The sequence below is a fragment of the Schistocerca cancellata genome, unplaced genomic scaffold, assembly GCF_023864275.1.
Source record: "Schistocerca cancellata isolate TAMUIC-IGC-003103 unplaced genomic scaffold, iqSchCanc2.1 HiC_scaffold_732, whole genome shotgun sequence".
In the NCBI taxonomy this organism is placed as follows: Eukaryota; Metazoa; Arthropoda; class Insecta; order Orthoptera; family Acrididae; genus Schistocerca; species Schistocerca cancellata.
In genome coordinates, this window is record NW_026046743.1 from 4857231 (window position 1) to 4872247 (window position 15017).

Genomic DNA, 15017 nt, shown 5'->3' on the forward strand with positions numbered 1-15017 from the left:
AATAACCATTTTCACAGCATCGAGCACACCATCCAAATGCTGCATTTTTATATTTTCCACTGTACCATTACAATATGAACCCAAAAGAACTGATCTGGAACCAATTTAAGGCGTTTGGCCTGCCAGGCGTACTGGAACTAACGCACGCAGCTTTTTCATACGTCACTGCCGAAGCTGGCGGAACAGAACGTCACTTCATAAAAGAAAAGGCGAAAATGCGGCGCCTGATTGGCTTCGTGGATTTTGTTGTTGATCGACTCGTTATCAACGTAGCAGATGACAGTTCCAGAACTGAAATATATTTCTCGGATTCGGAAAAGGAAGGAGCTAGGTGGTTACCAGACGACTCACTGTAATTAATACCTTGAGTGGCTTCAGTGTTCAACACTACGGTGAAATCCCACAGTATGCTTTTGTATCACACATAGCTCGCCCAGAAAAATTATCCTGTGTTTAAGTAAGGAATTTTCATCACTCTTGTTTGTAATTAGAATACTACGTCAGATGAAAGCGAGAGTATTTTATTGTTTCCGTCTGGTCAACTAAGAAGCGCGCGGCAGTGCTAAAGTTTTGCCTAATATTAATTCATTCTCTTTAAAAATTAAATGACATTCGAAGCAATATTTTTCTTTGCTCGTCTCTTTTTACGTCTGAACTGCAAGTGCTGACATCATTGCAGGTTAGTTGGCCCGCTGGCTGGCAGTGCTGTCGAAGTTTGATGCGCCGGTAAAGCAGTTGTCCCGCATTATCGTTCAGTATATGTGCGTGTAACACAGCGTAAAAAGTATTCTTAGGATCGTACTTGACTGTTCTGTTCACAGCTTGGCTTCTGCTCCACGTTCACCAATGAAATTTAAGCAAACACGGAGGAATACATGGCGTAACGTTTACATCAGGTTTATTCTTATGCTGAACAGAGCGTAATAAATAATCTTTATTTACGACAGACTGTTTCGGCCTAATCGCCAAACAGGAATAAATTTTAACGAGGGATAGAAAGAACACATTAGACAGAGCGAATATAATCAGTCGAGCTTCTTTCTAACTTGAAAAATAAAAAGCACACTGCTCATACGATCGAAAATGTACTACAGATTCTGCACAGAATACCAAAAGATTTTGCAATGAACGTTCTTGAGGAATTAGAAATTTATATGTACACGAGAAAATACCCACAAAAATATTAAACGAACATACAGAATTTAGACACCAGTACTTCCTTAAAGCTTTATTGAACTTTTAGAACACGAAAGTGGTTAAATCGGAAGTAACATATGCAACAACCAAAGATAATCGTAACAAGTTTTAGTCAATAAAATAATATCGCTGACCATCTGCACAATCTTTGTAAACATAAAGCGTCGTAAGGGTGGAACTGTCAAACTGCTGCCACGTCGTAATTAACATTTTATTTTCAACATCCTGACATCATTTACGATCTTATTAAAGCAGTGACAGTTACGAAACAGTCCACTGACGACGCAGTCTGGACGTCACATCAGTCTAGACCTGAGTACAAGACAGCTACTTTAATATGAATGACATTGTCATCCATACCTGTTCTCACCAAAATTGTAATTGCAGGTGCTTGAAAATGGCTATTAAGCCGAAACAGTCTGTCGTAAATAAAGGTTACTTGTTATAAGCAGCTATTTGGTGTACATACATACATAAATTAATCCTTGTTCCATAGATCATGACCGAGCGAGGTGGCGCAGTGGTTAGCACACTGGACTCGCATTCGGGAGGACGACGATTCAATCCCGCGTCCGGCCATCCTGATTTAGGTTTTCCGTGATTTCCCTAAATCGCTCCAGGCAAATGCCGGGATGGTTCCTCTGAAAGGGCACGGCCGACTTCCTTCCCTAATCCGATGACACCGATGACCTCGCTGTTTGGTCTCTTCCCCCAAACAATCCAATCCAATCCATAGATCATGAATACGACATTTCGTAATAATGTGGAACGTGTCACTTTAACATAAGTTTTCTTTACACAAAATAAATAATTAATTAATTTCTTTTACAGTGACTACTTCGTATCTAAGAATTCATCTATTGAGTAGAAGGAGTTGTCATTCAGAAGTTCTTTTAATTTGCTTTTAAATGTTGGTTGTCTATCTGTCAGACTTTTAATATTATTTGGCAAATGACCAAAGATTTTTGTGGCAGCATAATTCACCCCTTTCTGTGCCAAAGTGAGATTTAATCCAGAATAGTGAGTATCATCCTTTCTTCTAGTGTTGTAACTATGGACTTCGCTGTTATTTTTGAATTGGGATGGGTTACTAATGACAAATTATATAAGTGAATATATGTATTGCGAAGGCACTGTGAATATCCCGAGTTCCTTAAATAAGTGTCTGCAAGGTGATCTTGGGTGGGCTTCAGCTATTATTCTGATTACACGCTTTTGTGCAATGAATACTTTCTCTCTTAATGACGAATTGCCCCAAAATATGATGCCATATGAAAGCAGTGAATGAAAATAGGCATAGTAGGTTAATTTACTGATATGTTTATCACCAAAATTTGCAATAACCCTAATGGCATAAGTAGCTGAACCTAACAGTTTCAGCAGATCATCGATGTGTTTCTTCCAATTCAATTTCTCATCAATGCACACACCCAGAGATTTTGAATATTCTATCTTAGCAACAGACTTCCGTTTATAGTCTCTTTTTATCAATGGTGTTATGCCATTTACTGTTCAGAATTGTATTAACTGTGTTTTCTCAAAATTTAGTGAGTGTTCATTTGCAGAGAACCACTTCATAATTTTCTGAAAGACATTATTTGCAATTTCCTCAGCTGATGCTTGTTTCTTGGGTGTGATTACTATACTTGTATCATCAGAAAAAAGAACTAACTTGCATCTTCATGAATATAGAGTGGCAAGTCGTTAATATATATTAAGAAAAATAAGGGACCCAAGACTGAACCCTGTGGGACACCATTCTTGATACTTCCCCAGTCAGAGGACTCTGCTGGTTTTTGTAGAATATCTGTACTGTTTATTTCAACCTTCTGCATTCTTCCAGTTAAGTATGAATTAAACTATTTGTGGACTGTCCCACTCATACCGCAATAATTAAGCTTATCTAGAAGAATTTCATGATTCACACAATTAAAAGCCTTTGAGAGATCACAAAATATCCCAATGGGTGATGTTTGGTTATTCATTGCATTTAATATTTGATCAGTATGATGTACTCTAATAATCATGCCGTTATGAGCTAGTAAAATAATAAAACAAGATCATTCCTGCCTCCTCTGACACACCGTCGCCTGATATACGGGGTATTCCGTAATTCGTGTTACACACTTCTAGCAGTTGTAGCGGGAACTTAGTAGATCAAGTTTTACATAGCAACACACGTCCGCAAACGGTTCGTTTTCATGTTACAAGGGAAATAAGAGCTACTCAATCGAGCTAGATGTTTCTTAGTTCGCTTGTTATGCTAGGCTACCCACATTCAAGCATTGTACTATGACCCGATGTTACGTGATGTCCTCTGTTTCCATATGCCTTCTTTTCATGCTTCCTGGTGACGCGTCAGTTGATATTACGGTGACTTGTACTGCACTAATAGGATGCCTGAGAACACGTTGACAGAGTACACTGATATGTTGTTAATTTACGGCTAAGCTCTCCGTAGCTCAACGTCTTACCACGAGTACTTTCCAGATCGTGTCTACTCCATCCCACCCCATGTTTGCCAGTGTAGAAGAACTGCGGGGCAGTGGAAAATTCGCAAGTGATAGAGCAAACTGTGGTGCTTCAAGAAGGCGGCACAGTGTAGTACTGGAAGAAGAAGTACTTCATCAGGTTGAAGAGAACCCATCAGTGAGTACTCGAGCCATCGCACATGACATGGTTGTGTCTTACTCATCTGTCTGGCATGTTGTGCATGAAGAGTAACTCCACCCATATCGCCCTCAGAAGGTACACGCCACGATCTCTGGGTATTTTGTGCCACGTGGCAGTTTCTGTATTTAGTTTTATACCGGTGAGTGGATTTTCCTGAGTTTCCGGGGCGAATTATGTTTACCGACGAACCACATTTAAACAGGCAAGGTGTTTTGAAGGCTCGAAATAGCCACATCTGTGATCAATAAAACCCCAGAGGCCCGCGTAAACGAAGATTTCGTGTACACGAAGATCAGCTTTGGCGTCAATGTCTGGGCAGATATCTGCAATGGTCGTGTGATTGGGCTGTACGTCGTTCCTCCCCACCTAACGTTTACCAGGTACTTGACATTCGTGCAACAAGTGCTGCCGAGTTTTTGGAAGATGTGCCACTGGACATTCGGCACCAATTGTTGTCCCAGCATTACGGCCCAGGAGTACATTTTGCAATTCGCATCCGAAACTATTTGGACTTAGTCTACGGGGAGAGGTCACGGAGGACCATATGCTTGGCTACGGAGATCCCCAAATTTAACCCCTTTGGACTGTTTCTCGTTGAGAGCCTTTTTTACGAGAGCCCTGTCCAGTCGGAGGAAGATCTGATTGCACGGATCATGGCTGTGGCGGAAGTGGTTAACCATACACCACACATGTTGGGTTGGGTTGTTTTGGGGAAGGAGACCAGACAGCGAGGTCATCGGTCTCATCGGATTAGGGAAGGATGGGGAAGGAAGTCGGCCGTGCCCTTTCAGAGGAACCATTCCGGCATTTGCCTGGAGCGATGTAGGGAAATCACAGAAAACCTAAATCAGAATGGCCGGACGCGGGATTGAACCGTCGTCCTCCCGAATCACGCATGTTGGACAGAGTTTATGCGAACTTGCTGTGCAGATAGACTGTGTACACCGAACTTGGTGGTCGTCGTATCGAACAGCTGTAATGATATCACAGTAAACAGGAGTGATATCTGCGGACATGGGTTTGTATGTAAATGCTGATCTACTGAGTTCGCTCTACAACCTCTAGAAATGTGTAAAATGAATTGTGAAGTACTCCGTAATTTTAGGTACCGGTATCAGTGCCAACTATGGTATCAAATCTGATGTGAACGTCGCTAACTACATGTCATCTAATGACGATCGATGAACGCAGTGGGTGGTGAAAATTGCAGAATTTCTTATACAACAGAAAACAGTTTGTTATGGTAAAGTAAAGGAATAGTCCCTCTGTTTTGTTCTAACACTGTAGCAGTATTGAGACAACGTCCCGATTGATGTCTACTGAGATGTTTCTTTATTGCATATGTGTACGTGTGTGTGTGCAGGCGGCGCTGAGCCCTGGGACGTCTCGGAGAGTGCGTGGGAGTGCGCGGGCGTCGACGACAACGCCGAGGCGACTGAAGACTGGCCGTCCAGGCTGGAGGGGCTGTGGGTCTCCCAGGGGTGAGTACCTCGCCCTGACGACGGACGCGCCTGTCGAAACGCCTGACCAGCCGTCCACCGCAGCCCATGTTCAACTTCCGTAGCTTTGAGAGCACTAGGTTGTAGCACTAGTTTTCTTGATTATGCGACCTGTGTCTATATAAATAAAAATCATTTGCCGCATGTATGAAAGATTATCACCTGGGAATGGCGTGATCGATTTGGTTGATTTTTTGTTGTTCTGTTAGTTACTGTCAAAAAAAAGATCTGTATGAAAGAAAATTTTTGGAAAATACGACGCAAAAGTCAGATATTAACATCAGTTGTCGGATGTATGCAATATCATCAATTAAGAACGACTCGACGGATTTGGTTGACTTTTGTCTTTGATGTGTTCATAATTGTCAGAACGATATTTGGATGAAAGAACATTTTTTGGAAAATCCATCGGAAATATTAAAATCAATTGTGGAAGATCATCGCTTGAGAACGGTTTGACCGATTTGGTTGACTTTTTTGTACTGTTCGTTAATTGTGGATTCTAATGGTATTTTTGGTATCAAAACGCAATTAAAAAAAAATAGCTTTCAGTTTGACAGTTCTGCTGCCACATGTCTTCATAAGAAAAAAGAAATTGGCACTTATATATACAATATATAAATAAATATGTGATATATAAAGGGGGAACGTAGCTATCGAAAATAACGGAAAGTTTTTGACCGATTTTCTACAAATTTTTACACGTTACAGATAGGCTATATATTGTTGTAATATATGCAATTTATACCCATATATATATATATATATATATATATAGAGAGAGAGAGAGAGAGAGAGAGAGAGAGAGAGAGAGAGAGGGGGTGGTCTATTGATCGTGACCGGGCCAAACATCTTAAGAAAAAAGCGTCAAACAAACTACAAAGAACGAAACTTGTCTAGCTTGAAGGGGGAAACCAAATGGCGCTATGGTTGGCCCACTAGATGGTGCTGGCATAGGTCAAACGGATATCAACTGCATTTTTTTTATTTTTTTAAAAATAGAAACCCCCATTTCTATTACGTATTCCTGTAGCAGGTAAAGAAATATGAATGTTTTAATTGGACCACTTTTTTCGCTTTGTGATGGATGGCGCTGTAATAGTCACAAAATATGGCTAACAATTTTAGACGAACAATTGGTAACAGGTAGGTTTTCTAAATTAAAACACAGAACGTACCTTTGTGAACTTATCATTTCCGAGAACGCATGATGTTAAAGCGTGATTACCTATAAATACCACATTAATGCAATAAATGTTCAAAATTATGTCCGCCAACCTCAATACTTTTGGCAATACATGTAACGACATTCCTCTCAACAGCGAGTAGTTCGCCTTCCGTAATGTTCGCACATGCATTGACAGTGCCCTGATGCATGTTGTTAGGCGTTGTCGGTGGATCACGATAGCAAATATGCTTCAACTTTCCCCACAGAAAGAAATCTGGGGACGTCAGATCCGGTGAATGTGCGGGTCATGGTATGGTGTTTCGACGACCAATCCACCTGTGATGAAATATGCTATTTCGTACCGCTTCAACCGCACGCAAGCTATGTGCCGGACATCTATCATGTTGGAAGTACATCGCCATCCTGTCATGCAGTGAAACATCTTGTAGTTAAATCGGTAGAACATTACTTAGGAAATCAGCATACATTGCACCATTTAGATTGCCATCGATAATATGGGGGGCAATTATCCATCCTCCCATAATGCGTGTGTCATCTATCATCTCTGTGCGTGTCCACGTGTCTGAACATTTTTATTTTGGACTCTGCGCCCGTGAACGGCTCCGTGTGTTTTACTTTTGTATGTCTACGTTTGTATATCCACCATGTCTGTTCTGCGATTGTCTTCTTTGTATCTTTAGTTTTATCTGTGGCCGAAGAGCGGCGTAGTATGCCGCTGCTAGCCTACCAGTCTGAGGTGCGAAATTAACAATAAAGAGAAAAAAAGGGGAGGGTGGGAGGCGGAAACTGACAGAGAGAGGGTGGAGGAGGTTATGCGCAGAGAGATGAGGGGAGGAGCCGATGTACGGAGAGAGGGGTGAGGGGTGAGAGAGGGGACAAGGAATTTAGGATGCATTTGCGATACCCTCAGACTTCAAGAAGAATATAATAATTCCAATCCCAAAGAAAGCAGGTGTTGACAGATGTGAAAATTACCGAACTATCAGTTCAATAAGTCACGGCTGCAAAATACTAACGCGAATTCTTTACAGATGAATGGAAAAACTGATAGAAGCCGACCCCGGCGAAGATCAGTTTGCATTCCGCAGGAATGTTGGAACACGTGAGGCAATACTGACCCTACGACTTATCTTAGATTAAGGAAAGGCAAACCGACATTTCTAGCATTTGTAGACTTAGAGAAAGCTTTTGACAATGTTGACTGGAATACTCTCTTTCAAATTCTAAGGGTGGCAGGGGTAAAATACCGGGAGCGAAAGGCTATTTGTACAGAAACCAGATGGCAGTTATAAGAGTCGAGGGACGTGAAGGCAAGCAGTGGTCGGGAAGGCAGTGAGACAGGGTTGTAGCCTATCCCCGATGTTATTCAATCTATATATTCAGCAAGCAGTAAAGGAAACAAAAAAACATTCGGAGTAGGTATTATGATCCATGGAAAAGAAATAAAAATTGTAAGGTTCGCCGATGACATTGTAATTCTGTCAGAGACAGCAAAGGACTTGGAAGAGCAGTTGAACGCAATGGACAGTGTCTTGAAAGGAGGATATAAGATGAACATCAACAAAAACAAAACGAGGATAATGGAATGTAGTCGAATTAAGTTGGGCGATGCTGAGGGAATTAGATTAGGAAATGAGACACTTAAAGTAGTAAAGGAGTTTTGCTATTTGGGGACCAAAATAACTGATGTTGGTCGAAGTAGAGAGGATATAAAATGTAGACTGGCAATGGCAAGGAATGCGTTTCTGAAGAAGAGAAATTTGTTAACATCGAGTATAGATTTAAGTGTCAGGAAGCCGTTTCTGAAAGTATTTGTATGGAGTGTAGCCTTGTGTGGAAGTGAAACATGGACGATAAATAGTTTGGACAAGAAGAGAATAGAAGCTTTCGAAATGTGGTGCTACAGAAGAATGCTGAAGATTAGATGTGTAGATCACATAACTAATGAGGAGGTATTGAATAGAATTGGAGAGAAGAGAAATTTGTGGCACACCTTGACTAGAAGAAGGGATCGGCTGGTAGGGCATATTCTGAGGCATCAAGGGATCACAAATTTAGTATTGGAGGGCAGCGTGGAGGGTAAAAATCGTAAAGGGGTAAAAATCGTAGAGGGAGACCAAGAGATGAATACACTAAGCAGATTCAGAAGGATGTAGGTTGCAGTAAGTACTGGGAGATGAAGAAGCTTGCACAGGATAGAGTAGCATGGAGAGCTGCATCAAACCAGTCTCAGGACTGAAGACAACAACAACATACGATTCGCATACATATTTATCAATTTTGAAGCATTGCTGGGTTCTCTAGTCTTTGAATTAAATCCTTTTGTGGCTCTGTAGCGCGTCGTTTTTTAACACACAACTAAAAACCGATGTTTCTATGGTCTTTGCACCGGTACTCTTCAGGACGACAAAACCTGTGTGTCCTGACCTTGGCCTTACCTACATTCCATCTTATTTAGACTGTCGTAATTCTGGGACGTCATTGGGTAGCGCACAGTCAAGATGCCTGTGCATATAACCTGTTGTACGGAAGCTTGTGCCAGTCTGTCAAATAACAGCAAACAACAACGAATCGGCAGCTTTGCACACTACGGACAATATTTTCCCGTGGCAAGACTTGGATGCTGCACGGTTATTTTCTTGTGGCTGTTTGTTTATACAGGTGAACCCGAGTCCTGAGGAGCTGCTGGTAGGCGAACACATACAGCCCGATGGACTGGAATCGCTGGCTGCCAAACCGTTGTCAACTTGTAGCCATCCTCACAGTTTGTGCTGTTGGGGCATTTAATTGTCTCAGTAGTTCAAATGGTTCAAATGGCTCTGAGCACAATGGGACTTCTGAGGTCATCAATGCCCTAGAACTTAGAACTACTTAAACCCAACTAACCTAAGGACATCAAACACATCCATGCCCGAGGCAGGATTCGAACCAGCGACCGTAGCCGTCGCGCGGTTCCAGACTGTAGCGCCTAGAACCGCTCGGCCACTCCGTCTCAGTAGTCTCTGTAAGTTTTCACTGCCACGTAGATGACTGCCGAGCACGCAAACGGACTTCTGCGAAACTGATTGGTTGACTACAGTCTGTGCAGTGTGTGGCTACGGACGATTTACTGCGTCGTCACATTCGGAAGTAGCGATGCGATCAAGCTCCGACAAATGAGCGCCGACATAGAGGTCGCGGCATTCTCACCGAAGTTAGTAATCGGCTATAGCATGGAGAACGCCAACGAAATTATCCATGAGCGACAGCATATCATGAATGTTGTGGTCGTTGTGAGATACGCTTTAATTTCTTCGAGGCGTAGCGGTCGCTGACGACTATGACGTAGGGTGGGCGAGCGGCAGAAAATTGTCCTGTTCCCGCATCCGCTGTATGTTCGCCGCGCCTAGTGTCTTGTTGTAGGTTTCTGTTACTGTATCCTTTCGCAGGGGCTTGTTCGTTGACCTCCCACTGTCACTGCACGCAACACAGCGTTCCTAATCTATATTTACGACTTAGGAGACAATCTGAATGGCCGACTTAGGTTGTTTGCAGATGATGCTGTCATTTACAGTCTTGTAAAGTCATCAGATGATCAAAACGACTTGCAAAATGATTTAGATAAGAAAAGTGGCAGTTCATCCTGAATAAGGAAAAGTGTGAAGTTATTCACATGAGTACTAAAAGAAATCAGCTAAATTTCGATTACACGTTAAGTCACACAAATCTGAAGGCTGTAAATTCAACTAAATACTTGGGGATTACAATTACAAATAAGCTAAATTGGAACGATAACATAGGTAATGTTGTGGGTAGAGCAAACCGAAGACTGAGATTAATTGGCAGAACACTTACAAGGTGCAACAGGTGTACAAAACAGAATGCTTACACCACGCTTGTGAGCCCTATTCTGGAGTACTTCTGTGCTTTGTGGGATCCGCATCAGGTGCGACTGGCGGATGACATCGAAAAAGTACAAATAAGGGCAGCACGTTTTGAATTATCGTGAAATAGGAGAGATAGTGTCACAGTCATGATACGTGGATTGGAGTGGCAATCATTAAAACAAAGGCGTTTTTCGTTGCGACGGGATCTTCTCATGAAATTTCAATCACCAGTTTTCTCCTCAGATTGCGAAAACGTTCTGTTGGCACCCACCTACATAGGGAGAAATGGTCATCACGATAAAATAAGAGAAACCAGGGCTCGCACAGAAAAATTTAAGTGCTCGTTTTTCCCGCGTGCCGTTCGAGAGTGGAACGGTAGAGAGACAGCTTGAAGGTGGTTCACTGAACCCTCTGCCAGGCAATTTATTGTGAATAGCAGAGTAATCACGTAGATGTAGATGATGGTGCGACTGAGTTGCTGTGTGTCGGCTTCCTTTAAGCCTTATGCCCCGGAAGGAAAAAAAAAAAAAAAAAAAAAATGGTTCAAATGGCTCTGAGCAGTATTCGACTTAACTTCTGAGGTCATCAGTCGCCTAGAACTTAGAACTAACCAAACCTAACTAACCTAAGGACATCACACACATCCATGCCCGAGGCAGGATTCGAACCTGGGACTGTAGCGGTCGCTCGGCTCCAGACTGTAGTGCCTAGAACCGCACGGCCACTCCGGCCGGCTCCTGGAATGCAGTTAAGTGTTCTGTATACTCCTGATTCCAGAGACTTATTAGCGCCATTATTCTCTGTTTTCAGCGCGAGCTGTTTGTTTTCATGTGGGCAGTTGAGGTACAGGTGAAACAATCGCAATTTTTCCCGACATGGCCATAGACCACAACCAACAGTATAGACGCAGCCAAGCGTAACTCAGTACGGCTTCTTCTAGTGAACGAGGAGCCTTACCGAGTGAAGTGGCGCAGTGGTTAACACACTGGACTCGTATTCGGAAGGACGACGGCTCAAGCGGGGTAGGTGCGTGGTCTAGGGCGTCTTGCAACGGTTCGCGCGGCTCTGCCTCCTCGGATGTTCGAGTCCTCCCTCGGGCATGAGTGTGTGTGTGTGTGTGTGTGTGTGTGTGTGTGTGTGTGTGTGTGTGTGTGTTGTACTCAGTGTAAGTTAGTCTTAGGTTAAGTAGTGTGTAAGCCTAGGGGCCGATGAACTCAGCAGTTTGGTCCCACAGGTTCAAATGGTTCAAATGGCTCTGAGCACTATGGGACTCAACTGCTGTGGTCATAACTCCCCTAGAACTTAGATCTACTTAAACCTAACTAACCTAAGGACATCACACACATCCATGCCCGAGGCAGGATTCGAACCTGCGACCGTAGCGGTCGTGCGGTTCCAGACCGTGGCGCCTTTAACCGCTCGGCCACTCCGGCCGGCGGTCCCACAGGAACTTACCGGAAAGTTCCAAATTTATCACCACGACGGTTCAAACACGCGTCCGGCCATCATGAGATAGGTTTTACGTGATTTCCCTTAACTGATTTCCCTACATCGCTTCAGGCAAATGCCGGGATGGTTCCTTTGAAAGGGTACGGCCGACTTGCTTCCCCATCCTTCCCTAATCCGATGTGACCGATGACCTCGCTGTTTGGTCAGCCAACCAACCAACCAACAAGAAACCTTTAGATATTCCGTTCGACAGCTCACAGCATTTGCCTTACCACTGAAAAGCGCTTATGACAATCACAACTGCATCAGTTCCAACACAAGTCGGCATTCTATCCTTCAAGATACTTATTGCCTCAGCTGTATGAAGGTTCTTAATCAGAAGCACTATCTACACTACTGGCCATTAAAATTGCTACGCCACGAAGATGACGTGCTACAGACGCGAAATTTAACCGACAGGAAGAAGATGCTGTGATATGCAAATTATTAGCTTTTCACAGCATTCACACAAGGTTGGCGCCGGTAGCGACACCTACAAAGTGCTGACATGAGGAAAGATTCCAATCGATTTATCATACACAAACAGCAGTTGACCGGCGTAGCCTGGTGAAACGTTGTTGGGATGCCTCGTGTAAGGAGGAGAAATGTGTACCATCACGTTTCCGACTTTGACAAAGGTCGGATTGTAGCCTATCCCGATTGCGGTTTATCGTGTCGCCACATTGCTGCTCGCGTTGGTCGAGATCCAATGACTGTTAGCAGAATATGGAATCGGTGGGTTCAGTAGGGTAATACGGAACGCCGTGCTGGATCCCAACGGGCTCGTATCACTAGCAGTGGAGACGACAGGCATCTTATCCGCATGGCTGTAACGGATCGTGTAGCCACGTCTCGATCCCTGAGTCAACAAATGGGGACGTTTGTAAGACAACAACCATCTGCTCGAGCAATTCAACAACGTTTGGAGCAGTATGGACTATCAGCTCGGAGACCACGGCTGGGGTTACACTTGACGCTCCATCACAGACAAGAGCCACTGAGAAGATGTACTCAACGACGAACCTGGGTGCACGAATGGCAAAACGTCATTTTTTCGGATGAATCCAGGTTCTGTTTACAGCATCATGATGGTCGCATCCGTGTTTGGCGACATCGCGCTGAACGCACATTGGAAGCGTGTATTCGTCATCGCCATACTGGCGTATCACACGGCGTGATGGTGTGGGGTGCCATTGGTTACACGTCTCGGTCACCTCTTGTTCGCATTGACTGCACTTTGAACAGTGGACGTTACATTTCAGATGTGTTACGGCACGTGGCTCTACCCTTCATTCCATCCCTGCGAAACCCTACATCTCAGCAGGATAATGCACAACCGCATGTTGCAGGTCCTGTACGGGCCTTTCTGCACACAGAAAATGTTCGACTGCTGCCCTCGCCAGCACATTCTCCAGATCTCTCACCAATTGAAAACGTCTGGTCAATGGTGGCCGAGCAACTGGCTCGTCACAATACGCCAGTCACTACCCTTGATAAAATGTGATATCGTGTTGAAGCTGCATGGGCAGCTGTACCTGTACACGCCATCCAAGCTCTGTTTGACTCAATGGCCAGGCGTATCAATGCCGTTATTACGGCCAGAGGTGGTTGTTCTGGGTACTGATTTCTCAGGATCTATGCACGCAAATTGCGTGAAAATGTAATCACGTGTCAGTTCTAGTATAATATATTTGTCCAATGAATACCCGTTGATCATCTGCGTTTCTTCTTGGTGTTGCCATTTTCATGGCCAGTAGTGTAATCAACAGTAGCCGATCACTCGCATGTGATGCGAATTTGTCGACTCTGTGTCATGTATGGTGGACCTGGCAGGATAAAAGGAGGCGGGGAGTATTGTGCTGTCTGTAAAGAAGCAGTGACAGGAGAACTGGTCGGTCAGCAGAGCTGAGAGGTTTCGAACGTGGTCGCGTCACTGGACGTCACTTGAGCAACAAACAAATCAGGGACATTTCGACGCTTCTAAAGCTGTCCAAGTCGCCCTCTGAAGACAGTCGCGAAGCAAGGACCCCAGCTAAAGCAAGACCGGGCTGACCTTATTTACTGTCGGACAGGGAGCTTCAACCATTGCGGACAGTGGTGTCTGAAGATGGCATGAATCCAGCGGAAGGAATGACTCTGAAGCTCGACAGTGCTACCTGCAGTCCGACTAACAGAATGACTGTGCACAGCCAGTTAAAAAATGTGGTACAATGGTCGAAGAGCTCATCATAAGCATTGATGCATTGTGGGCATGAGACAATTGCAAGTATTTAACAATGAAATTCGCCAACAGCCGTGCAGTTGAAATGTGTTTTATTTTGTTTTCACTGCCAGTTTCAGCATTCCCTTATGCCATCTTCAGGCCCCATATGCATCTCTAAAAAATGAACGATGCTGGCATACTGGGTCCCTATGTTCCTGGATGTCGTGAAATCTGTGGCGTCACCGCCAGACACCACACTTGCTAGGTGGTAGCCTTTAAATCGGCCGCGGTCCGTTAGTATACGTCGGACCCGCGTGTCGCCACTATCAGTGATTGCAGACCGAGCGCCGCCACACGGCAGGTCTAGTCAAGAGAGACTCCCTAGCACTCGCCCCAGTTGTACAGCCACTTTGCTAGCGATGGTTCACTGTCTACAGACACTCTCAATTGCAGAGACGACAGTTTAGCAAAGCCTTCAGCTACTCAATTGCTACGACCTAGCAAGGCGCCATATTCAGTTACTATAAGAATGTATTCTGAACTGATAATATTGTGAATGATGTACCGTCAAGAGCGACGTTCATCATTAATGGATTAAAGTTAAGTATCAAACTAATTTCCCACGCCCGGGATCCCGGTTTCGATTCCCGGCGGGGTCAGGAATTTTCTATGCCTCGTGATGACTGGGTGTTGTGTGCTGTCCTTAGGTTAGTTAGGTTTAAGTAGTTCTAAGTTCTAGGGGACTGATGACCATAGATGTTAAGTCCCATAGTGCTCAGAGCCATTTGAACCATTTTATCAAACTAATTACGTCCGCTTTCTGAATTCTAGTTCCTTGTCATGTTCCAGGCGTCACGTCAGTGTAGTTCTTCCCTCCTCACACCAGCCTGCGTGAGCTAAAA

At 44.0% G+C, this 15017-nt stretch overlaps 1 protein-coding gene across 1 annotated transcript in view; it reads left to right on the forward strand.

Annotated features, from left to right (window-relative positions):
* The window catches only part of LOC126141640 (uncharacterized), a 448638-nt gene that overhangs the window by 124719 nt on the left and 308902 nt on the right, over nucleotides 1-15017 (forward strand). The window contains exon 2 of the mRNA XM_049915277.1: nucleotides 5234-5351. Coding sequence (XP_049771234.1) covers nucleotides 5234-5351 — 118 coding nt within the window. The remainder of the gene's footprint in view (nucleotides 1-5233; nucleotides 5352-15017) is intronic.